The sequence below is a fragment of the Stegodyphus dumicola genome, chromosome 2, assembly GCF_044657685.1.
Source record: "Stegodyphus dumicola isolate Sdum_Otavi_A_Nest chromosome 2, ASM4465768v1".
In the NCBI taxonomy this organism is placed as follows: Eukaryota; Metazoa; Arthropoda; class Arachnida; order Araneae; family Eresidae; genus Stegodyphus; species Stegodyphus dumicola.
The window spans coordinates 131,577,563-131,593,819 of record NC_140769.1 but is presented as its reverse complement, the minus strand read 5'-3'; the positions used below and the strand labels follow the sequence as shown (position 1 = coordinate 131,593,819).

At 33.1% G+C, this 16,257-nt stretch overlaps 1 protein-coding gene across 1 annotated transcript in view; it reads right to left on the bottom strand.

Moving 5' to 3' along the window:
* Nucleotides 1-16,257, bottom strand: part of LOC118184952 (uncharacterized) — a 721,540-nt gene that overhangs the window by 10,067 nt on the left and 695,216 nt on the right. Inside the window, exon 12 of the mRNA XM_085811107.1 lies at nt 11,211-12,081. Within this exon, the coding sequence (XP_085667233.1) occupies nt 11,211-12,081 (871 nt within the window). The remainder of the gene's footprint in view (nt 1-11,210; nt 12,082-16,257) is intronic.

Genomic DNA, 16,257 nt, shown 5'->3' with positions numbered 1-16,257 from the left:
GTGCTAATCCAGCACTGTACTATTTAGACTTGAACTGATTTATGTTATAACATTTAGCAAGTTGTCGGTGTTATTGTAAAGCACGAAGGTCGTGCCTTCTGTTCTTAGTTCGAATTAATAAAGTTCGAATATTACTACACGACTGGAGGAGAATTCGTCAGGTTCGTTGTAAGATCTAGTTTAGGTTATGTGGAAATAAATAGGAAGATCTTATATATTGTAATCTCGAAAAATTTCGACTATCATATTTGAATTAAAATATCCACTTTGACCGCTGTCGAATGCAATTTAACGATGTTTTCGTCTGGCAGCAGTACCTAAGAACAGGACAAAGGACTCTTTTTCCCAAAAGAGATTATAAAATGGATTCAGAAGAGAATTTTTACATGCTCACGTAACTCAAAAACAAGCACCTCAGAACTTTGAAATTTTGTATATAGAACTGCTATAACATGTAGTTCTACACCTCCATTTTTGGTTGCAATCCGCCGCATCAAAAGTATATACATATATATATATATATATAATGTTGTATGATCTTAAATCCATTTAGTGCGAAAACAAGTTATTACTACTTGCGCAATTGCTGCAAAGTTAGTTAATAATAATTTATTTCTAAACAATATTGATTAATTGATTATATTATCTCCTAAGTTTAATTAAAGTAAAATTATTTTAAAAGTGTGAATCCATACTGGTAAGTTATATTTTGAAAGATGTTTTGAAGTAATTTGAAAGCAAAATGTTAATAATGTTTTAACGGGGACTGGGGTTAAATCATAATGAAGAATAAAATTTCAATTGTAAAAGGAAAAATTAAAAACATGTAATCATTGTCATTGATCGGAAATTAGTTGACTTTTCAAGGGGAACAAACCAACTCCCGTTCAATGAACAATAATTGATAAAAATACGTAAATACGAAAGTGTTTCGTCTTTACTCGAGTTATAAGTTAAAGCCAAACCGGCAATTCTAGTCAGGCCAAATATTTCCGCGAATAGAAAGAATTATGAACCAAAGCTGATACTCAAAGAACTTATTTTTATGAAGCATTTTAGTCAATTCAATTTGGAGTAAAAATCAATTTTCTATTCGCGGAAATATTTGGCCTGACTAGAATTGCCGGTTTGGCTTTAACTTATAACTCGAGTAAAGACGAAGCACTTTCGTATTTACGTACTTTTATCAATTATTGTTCATTGAACGGGAGTTGGTTTGTTCCCCTTGAAAAGTCAACTAATTTCCGATCAATGACAATGATTACATGTTTTTAATTTTTCCTTTTACACGTTAAAACATTATTAACATTTTGCTTTCAAATTACTTCAAAACATCTTTCAAAATATAACTTACCAGTATGGATTCACACTTTTAAAATAATTCTACTTTAAACTTAGGAGATAATATAATCAATTAATCAATACTGTTTAGGAAATAAATTATTATTATATATATATATATATATATAATGCATAAACACGAGGGTGTCGGGGGACAACTACTCGAGTAATTTATCAATTTTACTGCAGAAATTGCTTTTCACTCACAATTGAATTAGCGAAAATGCTTAATCGGAATGAGTTCTTTGGTGGAAGTATTTGACCTAGCTTTAATTGCCGGTTTGGCATCACCTTATTACTCGAGCAAAGAACGAAACACCTTTGTATTTATTTCTTAATTACTGTTCATTGAACGGGAGTTGGCTTGTTCCTCTTGAAAAGTCAACTAATTTCCTATCAATGGCAATGATTACTTGCTTTTAATTGAATTACTTGCTTTTGATTTATTTCTTTTTACGATTGAAATTTTGTTATTCATGATTTAATTTAAGTCCCGGTTAAACATTTTTAACAATTTACGTTCAAGTTACTTTAAAACAATTTTCGGAATTGAACTTACTAACTATGGATTCACTCTTTTAAGATAATTCTACTAAAATTAATCTTAGGAAATAATACTATAATCATTATTTCTTTAGTAAATAAAATATATATATATATATATACCCACTCTGTTACTCGACACGGTGAGCTCAGTTTTTACTCTTATTTGCTCGTAAATTTGCTTTTTTTGCTTTAAAAGTGATTGCATTATGTTGTTCTTACATTCCAGTTAAGGTTTTTGTGCTTTTAGTTAAAGTCAATTTCTTCACCTTCAGTGTCTTTTTGCTGAAAGGAACCAAAAGTAAACTTTCAGTTTTGTGCACCGAAAAATATGCCTTCTTGAGCGCTGGCCGAATTGCTTGTTTTGCGGTAGAAACTCTAAAATTGTTTTGTCTGTATTTAGTGTTTTATGCGTTTTTCTATATTCTTCAATTCTGACTGAAGGTATTTTGAGTTCTTACGTATTTCTGCGTTGCGCGAAGTGAGAACTGAATTGATTGAATGAGAAATATATCTCTAATGAAATTCGAGGAAATAAGTTTAAATGTAATTCAGCAAAAAAGGTGTATGAGTTAATAGGTCGTATAAGGAAGTGATGTGTTGTCCACAACAGATTTTTATTTATTTATTTATTTAATCAATTTTTTATTTTTATCCGAAACAATTTCATCAATAAGTACAATAATTGTTAAGAGTGAATAACCTATTCTCCTTACATTCTTTATTATTATTACATTCTTTATTATTCTTTTTGATTGTTAAAGATTACAAAAATGTTGACAGAAAATGCTAGCTAACTTTATTTCTTTTCTCTATGCGGTATTGAGCTGCACTGGCTTTTATTTGAGCCTCAGAGAAAATGCAACCGAACGGATTTAATATTTTCAGCACTTAATTTGAATTCATATTTTATAGTGTTCCACAATAATAAAATTGCCATTCAGTTTCATTTTAAGTAAAGTTCTGTCAGTATCTTCTTTTTTATTACTGCTAAAGAAATAGTACTGAAATTTTGACGGCACTGAAATCTATCAAGATTTTCAGGGAAATAGCTATCAAAGTAAACGCAAGCAAAATAAAGAGTTGAGCTAAAGGTGGCCATGAATTACAGAAATAATATCTGCGGAAAAATCTATTTGATTCTCCGTAATGAGCTGCAGCAGAAATGAAAAGTAGGTTTCTCCTCCTGGGAAGGAGTCCATTACTGGAACAGAGAAACAATCTCTTTCTTCTTTGTTCTTCCTCTTCCGAAGGAGAAGTTTTAGTTTTGAAGACCAAACTTATCAACGAGTTACATCAAATGAGTTTCACTTTCCTTAAACCTTATTCAACAAGCCCAATTTTTTAAAAATTTCAAAGAGATATACAACTTTTTAACTTGAAGACCGTATCCAAAAAAGGGTTTAGCAATGGCTTTGTCATGATAACAACATTTTTAACCTTATTTCAAAAACGGATGATAAATATAGTTCTTCAAAATATCGTATATTCCAGCGTATAACATTTAATACGAAAACACAAGATTGAAATGTACGGGTGCGCGTTATACGCCGGGTATAAAAATGATAGCTTAAAAATAAGGGAAAAACTGAATTTTTTACATGTACTCACAGTGCTGTTTATTTAAAAGAAATGGCATACCTTATGAAATTAAACATTATCGGATAACAGGAAAGGCTCATCCTGTTCGTCTTCTGTTATATCTTCTGGCGTATTATCGAATTTTGTTTCATCTTCATCATCATTGTTATTTTGAACCATAAATAAATAATCATCATCGTTCGTTTCATTTTTCACCAACAACAAACGTCCTTGCTGCTGCACAATTTCCAATTTCTTTCGCAAAATGAATGGATTTGCATCTGAATGCAGCAAGATTGCAAGACTGCGCCTGTCATTGTCCGTGCGTGCTGTTGGGAGCACGTCTGGCTAGCATTCGCAATATCTGTGAGCCGAATGCAGGGGAAGGCCTAGATCAGGGGTTCTCAACCGGTGGTACGCGTACCCCTAGTAGTATGCAAAAGAAAAATAGGTGGTACGCAAAGAAGCAAAGTATTTTTAACTATTAAATTCAAAAATTAGAACCCAAACATCCTGATTGAGTTTTTTTTTTTTTTTTTTTTTTTTTTTTTTTCCCGTTACACTCGTAAATTTATGAGATCTGAGCTTTGTTCAAGAGTAGTAATACTTTGTAGTGGTGGTACTAAAGGTTTTCAATTTTTTAGATGGTACGCGTTAGTCAAAAGGTTGAGAACCGCTGGCCTAGATAAGTCTCTCAAGTTTCTTTTCTCCGAAAACCCAAGCGGCTCTACAGCGCCGCTCGACGAAAAATGTGGTGTATTCGCCACTAGTTAACAGGGTGGAATTTCACTCGTCTCTCCTCAGTCGCTCTTTAAGTGAGGGCGAATATAATGAATTATCACCTTTCCCAATACGTGCTCTTGTAGTGTAATTAGTAACATATCAGGCTAGCAATCGGAACACGCGTGTTTCAAATACCAGCAAGGAATCAGAATGTTCAATAGCTCTGTTAGTATCACTTATCCTGAGAAATGCGGAAAAGTGTGACACATTTAATTATTATTTTACAGATTTACAAAATGCATAATGTGGAATCATACGAGTAATGAATAACAACAAAAAGAATAAATTTTTAAAATGCAAATATACTTTATATGGAAACTGAATTCAATAGCCCTGGTGCACATTATGTGGCGCTAAAACCATCTTTTATTACTTACGGTGGTCCTACAGAGTGTTTCATAAATATGGGCGCATTTAAAAAAATCATATAAAGTCAGCAAACTGGTGAATAAACGTGCGATATCCACCTAAAAATTTCTTGGATTTCTTGGGTTTATCAAAAATACGTGTAGTTTAAATTCTCTCCGATAGATGGCGCTGTATAACCAACATCACGAAAATACGAAAGTTAAATATGAAAGTTCTTTGATCCCCAGCATCATTAATAATATCTAACATATCTGAAAATGCAAGCGAATAAATGCTACATAATCTTAATTTATCGTATGCTATTCTTACAGAAGATAGTCACGGCTATAGCTATCGATACAAATTTCAACTAGAAGTTATTCTTTCAGCATTTAAAAAAAAAAAAAAAAAAAAAAAAAAAGGCTTGTATCTTTTAAAGAAGTTTTAGCTTGAGAAGCTGTTAGTCTCGAAACGACATTTTGCGTCGCCCATTATAAAAGGCGAATCCGTTTTCGAATTGTTGCTACTAAATATTATCACACTGTATTACTTTTAAAGAAATTAAATAATGAAGAATCCGAAAGCTTGTATGCATGTTCCTCGTATTGTAAAAAAACGACGGTACCTACAGCCGTCAAATTTGGAGAACGTAGTATATGTGCATCTGGAAATCCGAATTTTGTATTTCATATTTTATGAAATTTTAATGAATTTTTGATTAAGAAACTCAAAGACTTGAAAGCGAGCAGTGAGAACACTGTACGAATTAAAACATTTTTATCTGCAGGTTACGAGACATGTCTATTGGACGTTCAAAAGATATACAGTTTTTTTGTGATATTTTTATTTATTTTATTTTGTGATATGTAGTTAAATGGAATTTTATGTAGTGTAAGTGCAAAGAAAGTGATATTTAATACGTAAAGTTAATACTCAAAAACGTTAAGAATTAAAAGACAAGAAAAGCATTTTGCAAGCCATTTTACTAAAACTGAAAAAAAACTGAGAAAAGACTTTATAAAAAAAATTGAAAAATGTATTCCAACATTTAACACCACATCGGGAATTCGAAATATATGCTGCTTTTAAAATTTTTCTGTTGAATTGTATATGGCGTAATTGCGTGAGAAGTAAGTGATGATTAATAATAAAGCTAAAATGACAAAAAGAAATGGATTAGCAGGATTGAGTTTGACAGCAGACTGGTTGAGTGTGAGCTCAGCGAGGGCGTAAAAAAAACCTTAACAAACAATTTTGCGCAACCGTTCAATCTGAACCCTTTCAGATTTTTATTTTTAATGTGTTCAAATTTATCGGACATCCTGTATAAATATTAATATTGCTATCTATATATGTGTACGATGTGCATAAATGAAAATTTTATATCGTCATTTATTTCACATCTGTTAGATGAATAATCCGATAAGGCGCAGGTAGGATTTGCTGTGCACCATTAATAAATGTCTTTACAGTTAACATATACAGTAATTCGTTGCACGAATGTGAAATAAATCGCAATCTTAAACTATGATCGGCCTGACTACATTTTATGTCATTCCGCTGGTTGTATACTGGGTGACCCAAAAATCCATTAACATTTGAAAATTCAATAATTCACTGATTAATGTAGGCTAATCGCACCCGCTACACTGATAGTCTGAATAGCAGAACCACGCATTTTCTGGAAGAAAATAAAGTCCGATCACGACTGATGTGATAAATCCACATCACACCGTGACCAGCAAACGGAGGCGAGGATAGAAAAGTGAGAAAGTCCAGCGAGGATACAGAAGTGACAAAGCCATGAAGGGACTGATTCTCTCTTCACTACAGCTCATTTCATACACGATTCTCAAATGCGGCGTCACTAACATTTTGCTGCCCAGAGCCATATGTTGGCCTACCTATATTATTTTGTGAATTATTGAATTTTCAAATGTTAATGCACTTTTGCCTCACTTGGTATAACAATATACGAAATCTTTCCTATTAAAAGATTAATTCTTACTTATACATCCCTATAAGTTAAAAATAGTTATGAATGTATGCATATTTTTAGCTTCATTATATTTACACATCAACGAGATATCTGCATCTTTCGTAATAATACAAAACAATTTTATATAAAATGCCATAATTGACATCCTCTCTTTTCAGGAACTTTGAATCCTCTCTTTTCAGAAACTCTCTTTTCAGGATACTATACCTCCAAGTTGCGTGAAACGCTTGCTAGACCTTTAACAGAGAGAAATATATTTTGTTTGAGAACAAACAAAAAAAAAAAAAAAAAAAAAAATTCTTTTTATATCATGACTGAGCTATAAATACTAAGGCATTGCTATTGCGTTTGGACTATAAGCATGCAGTAACTGTAACTGCATGCGTAAAGCTTTTCGTTCTTTTTTTTTATAATTTTTTTTATTAAAAAAATATCTTTTTAAGATTTGAAGAAGGACATGGCTTTCTTAGGTTTATAAGGGAATAAAATAGAGCAGAAAATTTATAAACCAGGAAACTGATATGCTTTTTATGTAAAAAAAGTTGTGCCATAATTTTAAGGAGATTATCATGCATATCTTGCCAAATAAACTTTATGCACTTGTCAGAATAAATTAAAGATAGGAATTTCAGTCTGGATATTGTAAACGAAAATTGTTTTATAAAGAATGTGAAGCCATTCCCTTTCTCAGCTTACAAAAATTAATAAATAAACAAATAAAAAGATCTGAAGGGTTACAGATTTTAAATTATGTCCAAAGGGGCATTTTTTTAATATTTTCAGTGTTACCTTTATTTTTTAAATATCTTGTTCTTCACACTTAAACCATAAAATTCAGTTCAATAGTAATATCGCAAAATAATTTTAAAATGAGCATATCTTAAGAATTTCCGATACACAGCCTCGCGCGCTGGAGATAAAAAGGTTCTTTTTTGGGGGGGATTCAACGTTGCTATTGCTGGCTTTGAAATTCTTGGGTTTGTTAATCAAAACATCGAAGTTTTACTAAATATGAAATCGATAATGAAACAAATTCCAAATTTTGGCTTCCAGATGCCCATATTCGCAGGAGGATTACGTTATTCAAAATTTGATGGCCTAAGTAGCGTTGTTTTATCGCAATGCGATACTAAAGTATTGCATTTGAAACATACATACATTTATGTAGATTCTTCATTATTTCATTTCTTTAACTATAATACAGGGCGATAATATTGGGTGGCAACAATTTGAAAAGTGAAACAACGCTTGCAGTGAATCAACGTAAAATGCCAAATCGAAATTAATAGTCCTTCTGGGCAAATTGTTCCTTTGGACTAAAAAAAAATAACTTACACAAGATATTTCAAAAAGGTGATGTAATATTTCTGCACATCCAGTATATGAAATTTTCTGACTGTAACTAATAAGCAACAGCAAGTGGCATTTCCGCATAGGCAATCAGAAACGATAAATCGGCCTATAATTACTAACATTATTTTTCCTGGCGGCTGGCATTTATGTATTTTTAATGTTCCCAAAATTCTTTTAAAGTAATTTATATGAAATGAATTTTAACATCATTGCCACATATGAAGAGAAATTACGAGCAATACATAGATACTGTCGATATCGTCAATTTCATGTTGATGCAAATTCTGAGCTTTCGCGGAAAAAAGGAAACGGAAAAGTGAGCACCAGAAAATAAGGAACAGAAAGAAAAAAGAAATCTACAACCTCGCCAAATAATATCGTCAGATGGAATAGAGGAAAAACGTCCAGTTCTTGCAGTGAGTTCTCTTGAGAGAGGTGTTAAGGGTAAGACGCTGAGCTGGCTGATGCCTACCGAGATCATTTCGAAAGGAATTTTTTTCGAGATGCCTCTGGGAAAATCGTATAGTCCCCTCCACTTGTTTTTAAATAGATTTGCTTCGCCCCGTGTTATAATACTGCTTTCACACCAACGCTCAGATGAACTCTCATTCAATTACGTCATAGTCAATGTGTCACTTGACCATAGCTTAAGGCTCTACTGCATAGGCTGCAAGGGGAGCAATTATTGATGATCTGACGATGACCCGCTGGACACTTCTATATTTTTTCTATCGGACAGGTCATCAGCTCGTTTATCTTATTGCAATCTTCGTCAGAAGTTTCTGCTACTCTGAAATTAGGGTTGTCATAATAAAACTTTTCTCTCCCAGCTTGGCGACAGTTCTAAACGTGCCTTAGTTTTCCCACTGCAACATAATGGTGACTAACTTTCCGCTTCCTTTTTTCCCAAAACCAAATTCTAAAGTTCTGCTAGGAGTTACAATAAAATAAAAGATGCAGAGTGTAGATGACGACGCAAAAGGAAGCAACTTTGAAAGATATAGAACATATTTATAAGCATAACGTTGCCGAAACGCAAAGTTCAGTTGTCAAACGTATATAAACGAAGTAGAGAAGATGATGTCTCGTTATCAAAGTTTTTTTAATTCTCCGCTTTATGTGGCCGGCCGTCTAAAACACTTATCACAGAAAATTAAAAAAATTTTAACGAGTTAGTATAATTCTATTGGGTCTAATTAGTATAAGTTCATGAAAACATTTCATGATTCTGATAATAAACCTAAAGTATTGCATTTTGTCTCCTTCTTCAGTGGTTAGACAGGGTGGGCCCTGGCCTTTTCCAGACATCTCTGCTTTTGGAAACTGTTTTTCAGTTTTTGATCTTTTTAGGTCATTTTCAACACAATCGATTCCCGACATACCGTGGGTCTACCTCGAAGTTTGGTTCCCATGGTCTTACCAGAAAGATTTTCCTACCTATCTACCTGCATTCTGGTGAGATGACCAGCGCAATTTAAGTCTCTGTAGTTTGCTTTTTTATATTACACTAATTTAATCAATTGTTCCAATGTAATGATTCTGTAATTTAGACTCAATATAAATTGTATAATGAACTCCACTGAATAACTCATAGCACATGTTTTTAATATGACAACTACTTTTAAATATGCGGAAACGTTCGTAAAATAAGAAATACGCTTTAAAGCATTTAATGTTTTAACACATAAAAATTTCTAACTGTTAACTACACAATATGAAATATTGAATGAGCTTACTTCTCCTTCAGACCTTTTCCATTATATTTATATTATTTTAGTATGCTATTATATTTTTAGTATATAGTACTCAAGTATCAATTATTTCATATTTGAGCTAATGTTAATTACTTTTACTGAGCTTTTGCTTTCATTGAATAATTTTCTGATAGGAGGCACAATTGTTCTGTAGCAAGCATCATATACATTATTTCTATAGAAAAATCCCTTTTTCCTTTCTGTCAATGCAAAGGAGCCTGGGAAATCTTTCTGAAAGAACTACGAAAAATATTGAAAAGGGAGTTTTAAGCGACATTATTACGATTTAGTAGAGAATGGACAAATTCCTCTAAGCAAGACAAATGCATTTTTATTTAAATCAATCAGATTAAGACATAAAAACAAATGTTATTAAGTTCGGCTATTGCTCTTAAACCGCTTTGTTTTCTAATTGGTAACAGATAGATTAAATTCTAAAGGGAATATATAATTTTTCAGGCAGAGTCCTCCTATCTTTACTTTATCTAACACAAGTTTCTGTCTATTCTAACAGCGATTCTTAACAGTCTTTTGATTGCTTCTTTGCTTAATTTTAAGTAGTTCCTAACAGGATACTCTTTCCCCGTACAACAAAATCCAATCTCATATGTAGACTTTATGAGGCTCTTAGCCGTCTATTCGGCTGCGTTCCCGGAGCAGGGTGGAGCAAAGAGTAGATGGTTTCTGCCAGGAAGATATCACACTGTGAGGCTAAGGCCAGGTCAGTGGTCTTTTTTGGTGGCGCTCACTCACTCACCTTATGCTTAGTCAAATTTCAAAACACTTGCACGTGGAAGATAAAAGTGTTTTATTTCCGCCAGGGCAACACATTGCTTTTCAGTACCGGACAGTATTGTCTAAATTTGAAAGATAAATATCTTACATTTTACGGAATCCAAAACATTGTCGCCCGCGAAATCAAAATGCTTTTCTCGAGCACTGGCAGCACATTGCTTTTAAATCGCTGGGGCCCCTAATGAGCCACGACATAAAATTAAAACTATATGGAGAATGTTTATTTATAGTGCTGTGCAGCAGGCAGACCTAACTTCGCCCCCTAGAGGCGATTCAAGGAGGCATAACCCACCGGTCAACCCAGGGGAACAATTTTTGTTTCACAAAGTCTGGGTATTTGTACAAAAAGTCAAAAGTGGACGGCTACGCACCCACCTAAAATCAAAGTCCGCTTGTTTGACATCGACCATCTTCCAGTGTTGACCAAGGGGAGCCAAATCCTCAAGGACAACTTTCGATATCAAATGTTGTAGCGTCCCCACAACCAAGGGGCTGACAAGACAGCATCATATTGCCCCTCCCGAGCCTGAACCTACCAACGAATAAACGATGGTTCTAGTCACTGTGAAAAACTGTTATTTTTTCCCGAAATGGGGAGTCTATCTAGATACTGACCTAGCCAGAACGCCGGAATTGCTCCCAGTCGACTCCCGGAAGGAATGCTTATTTACAGCATTTATATTGACAAATTTAACAAACATTTAATAGCTTACCATCTTTTGCTTTTCCTTTTCGGGATTTATTCCGTGGTCCATCTGGTAGTTTCAAAACTGCTATGGAAAGAGGTACTGTTGTGAAGCTGCCTGATGAATTTACATACACTTCATCAGCATCTTTATTATCCAAAGAATATTTTAACCGGCCGTTCGTAATATAGGTCCTGGGTGGCATATCGGCTCGTTTACCAATAGTCGACTTCACAGGTTTGGGAACGGATAACTCGACTTTCTGATCATCAAGCACAGCATTGGGAAACATATTTTGATATTGATTTCTACCATCCGAATTACTTGAATCACCTTGAGTTAGAACTGGATATTCTTTGTTGATATCTGGAAGCTTCGGAGCTTGGATGTGACTGAAATTGCGATAGGTTTGATAATAACCAACGTCGGGCTTAACAGCGAGGTACCTTGGTACATAGGCAGGCATTGGATCCGCTCGAAGATAAGGATATTTACTTGAAATTTTGTTATCTTTATTTGCATCTATACTGGCAGCAATATAGTTAGGATGCTGAGCAGTGTATATTGGTTTCTGAGGATAATCATAACGAGGCTTTGCAGTTGTTGTAGGAATATGCCTAAAAATAGGTGCATCTTGACTCTTATAAGGTTTTTCACCATAGCCGTATGCATAAGCTGGCTTTGTTGGACGATGATGAGGTTTGAAATCCGAAACCGGCTTGGAATTATAATATGGTACAGTGTAAGACTGCGATTTGACGGGTGTGGCAACAGTAACAGGCGGAAGATTTGTATTTGCAGCTTGTTGCACCGGATAATGTTGTCGTCCTGGATTGTGAGGTAACTCAGGAAGCCAGTATTCGTAGTAGATGCCTGGATTGTGAGACCTCAGTAATACCTAAAATAAAAAAAAAGAGGTAAATTTCACGTAATTTTTGTTTAAAAAATAAGAATTAACGTAAAACAAAGTGGAAAAGAAAAATTAAAAGAACACCACACCCGTTCAGATTTAAATCATATTCAAAATACTGAATCTATCACAAGCTAATTAGTTTTGTTCCTCATTTTAAATCCTTTCTAAAGTAAATGGTTAGTCGCTTGTTCACGTGTAAATTTTTTAACATTTCGCTTCAATGCCTCACACATTTTTACTCTAAATCATGGAATTATGCAAAAAAAAAACATGCTTGAAGACTATAATAATAAGCATATTGGCAATTAATTCTAAAGAAAATCTTTGAAAAAATATTGCTATCTGATCTTCGTATTCAAATTCCAGTTTGTCTTCTGAAAGTGTTATAATAGTCATACTGTAGTTAGTTTCTTTAAAATAGGAAATTCAAAGCCTTTGTCAACTCTTTCCATTTGCGATCGTTATGCGTGTCATCATCATCGCACAGCAATTATTTTCTCTACTTCACTTGAGAATGCAGTTCAAGTCAGCCTTCATTCACGCGCTTACTAATTGGGCGGTTACAAGTAATCTTGAAGCTCCTATTAAAATAAGAGACTATAATTTAAGAATTAATACCCAGAAATCCATACTGAGGAACATAAAATCATGCATAGTAAACCCTTTCGTGACGATATTCTCCCTAAAATAACCGCCACTAAAAGATAACAATATATCTCAGAATATAACATCTCTAAGAAGATAATTCCCCAGAATATGTCTGGAATCATTGCCGTCTTAGAGAAGATACATAGTATTTAAAACGAGTTAATCAAAGCAGGAACTTTGTAAAAAAAAGTTTAATATCACATTATTTCAACTGTAATCCTGAATTAATGACACATGAATGCTCTTGCATAATTTTTTTTGGGTTAAGTAAGAGCAAACAAAGTTAGCCCCTCCAACCAAAAAAATTTGACAAAGAAATCAAGACATAGCTCTGCATTTCCTCCACCACCACTCACACAAATTCACAAAATTTTCATAAAGAAAACAAAATCGGTATCGATTTTTCGGTATAAATTTTTTTTGATAGATCATCCAATTTATGTCATCCTGAACATGAAGTTACCAAAAAAACTATGAAAATATGCATACCTGATTAGATAAACATTTGCAGAGAGCAGTTTTTCTTGTTCTTAAATAATAAAACTATTTAGAGATTTATAAAAATGTAAAAACTATATAAATCGCAAGTACAGAAACAAGACAAGTACTGGCAGATAAATTTATAAGGTCAAAAGAGCTGCCTTGAAAAGAATGCTTTGGAGGAAGACTTTCTAAGAAAACTAATTGTTTTATATACATATGTGAGATAAAAAATATGTAAATCAGCTTTGTAATTTAATTTAGCAACAGCCTCTTAATTGTTCATTTTTAATTTTGAGTACATCCTCTCTGTATTCTAAAAATAGTAATAACTTTTCTGAACTGCGTAATTTCTAGACCAATCGACTTGCGTAACGCTGATGACGTAGCTAATTCGGAACCTGCATTCAAAATTTCGAGAACTGAAACTTCTCGAAATTTTCTGTTAATAAGAAACTTAAACCAAATCCTTCGTGAGCCTCTATACTGGATTAATTGCGCATTTTAGCTTCTACCTCTCTTCGCTTTAAGTCGCTTTTCCGCGCTGCTTTCTTCCTGTTGCAACAGTATCAAAAATGTAAATATTTTGAAAATAGGTAAGATTAGATTACAAGTGAATTGTGACCAGAAATGTCAAATGAAATAAAAATAAAATTTAATCTTTCTCGGCTCCTAAATTTGGTGTTCATTACAGATTCAAGATTCTACATTCCATCAAATATTGCTATGTCGTTTTCATCATATATATATATATATATGCAACTGGTCAGTTTAAACGGGGTGCATCGAACTACCTATGTTCAGTGATCTTGCACGTGAAGGCATTCATATAATGCTCACTAGATACTATAAAGCATATAATGCAGAGTTTATATGCATATATATTCACATAGAAACAAACAATGTGTGCTAAATATTAATATATGATATTTAATAATAAAGGTAAATATGCAGATATAAGGTTAAGGTTATATAAAAAATTAATTATTGCGGCTGCATCCCGATTGATTAGCAATTAACAAACGACTTTTCTTTCCCTATTTATTACAGTTGCAATCAAAACAAAATGTTATCTGCTGATGTCAAGAATGGGAGCTTATTAATAATGGGATACTAAAGAGGTACACATTTCTTTATTTATTAAGGGTTTTTTTAATTGTAAACCATAGTGTTATTTTCCTTACTTGTTACTGTAATTTCTTTTATTTATTTAAGGATTTTTTTTTAAATTGTAAACCATAGTGTTATTTTCCTTACTTGTCATTGTAATTTCTTTTATTTATTAAAGGCTTTTTTTAATTGTAAATCATGGTGTTATTTTTCTTACTTGCCTTTGTAATTTCTTTTATTTATTAAAGGCTTTTTTAATTGTAAATCATAGTGTTATTTTCCTTATTTGCCATTGTAAATTCTTTTATTTATTAAAGGCTTTTTTAATTGTAAATAATAATGTTATTTTCCTTATTTGCCATTATAATTCCAATTAAAATATCTGCTGAAATAAAAAACAGGAACTTACGTATAATAGCACACATTTAATTTATTTAATAATGGCATGTTTTCATTAATTATAAAACTTCACATCATATTTTAATTCAGAGTTTCGTATTGAATCAGTAGCGGGTTTGCTGCACGATTCTAAGACCACCTGTAATTACACGATAGCTGTCTACAGCTTTTACGTAAAAATAGACGTTCCAAAGCGGCAAATCTAGTCAATTATGCTTCATTCTTATCCCACCAAAAGCAAACAGTGAGAGAAATGGTTATAATATACGGCATATGGACGGCTGTTTCATGGTAATGAAGAATAACTTTTTAAAATTATCTGCCCGTACACATCATTCTTTATTTTAAGACCCCCTGCATTGTTTCACACTTCAGTTGAAAGAAGCGACATTTGACATTCGACATTTTGAATGGAAGTCATTTTGTTTTTTACACCAAGGAAACCGGTTTCGATATGCAGATACATATAACAAGGAGGGAGCCACGAAACGACGTTCTGGATACATAATTTAAATTGCTAGTGTGGGACATGATCAGTACGTACAAGGCGCCGACAGAAATCCATTAGTCTCAACCCCAATTTGTCTCTTTTTGCTTCGTAAAGACAGAGAGGATGTCGTTTGTTTAAGAACTCCGAAATGAGATAAAATAGAAAAAAGAAAACAATGCATTTTTTGATGCAAATAACTGTGGTAAGGAAAAGTGTCATTTACGAAGTGCTGCTTGTTCTTAGAATAAATGGGAGCTGCAGCATCATTTAGCTCTTTAAAGAAAAATAATCCATATAATTATTAGGAATTTCGTAAGATTCTTGGGTGAAATGGACAGAGCTCATAAGAGTTTCGTAACTTCTGGATTCATATGTAATCTGAAGTTAAATTAGCTAATACGGAGGCGTTCGCACAATTTTTAGACAATTTTCATTGTAATTACAGAAGTATTTTACCTAAAATTTTTATGCTTTAAATGTTTTATTTGATAACAATTATTCTTCTTTATCTTTATACAAGGCTTTTCCAAGACAATTATCCGAAGACGTATTTTGTTCCACGGCTCTCGAACAGTTTTCGGAACTCTAAAGAGGTTGTAGGTTGACGTTTGGACAACACGCTTTTGAAAAGTCCAAAAGCGAAAAAAAATTGGTGATACATAAGGAGATTTAGAAGGGATATGAGTGAACATAACCCTGATACACGTTTCTTGTCCCATTTCTCACAGGAAATTAACAGTAGAGTTTGACGTGTCGCTGCTCGCTTAGTCTAGATGCAGTTCTACTAATTGATCACACTGTGTGTAAAGAGAAAGTATTTCATATTTGAAAATTGGGTATAAAATATGTTTTTCATTATATGTGGAGTTGGTCTTAACATTTTTCTTCACTATCTTTATTTTTAATTTGCCGTTAAACCAGCAGCAATGATAAATTCCTTAGAAAAACTTTCTTTAGATTCCTTGAACCATGTTTTAAGGTTTCTCTCTAGTTTCTCATAAAGAATTCCGCAGCTCGTTCTGCGTACGGCGATG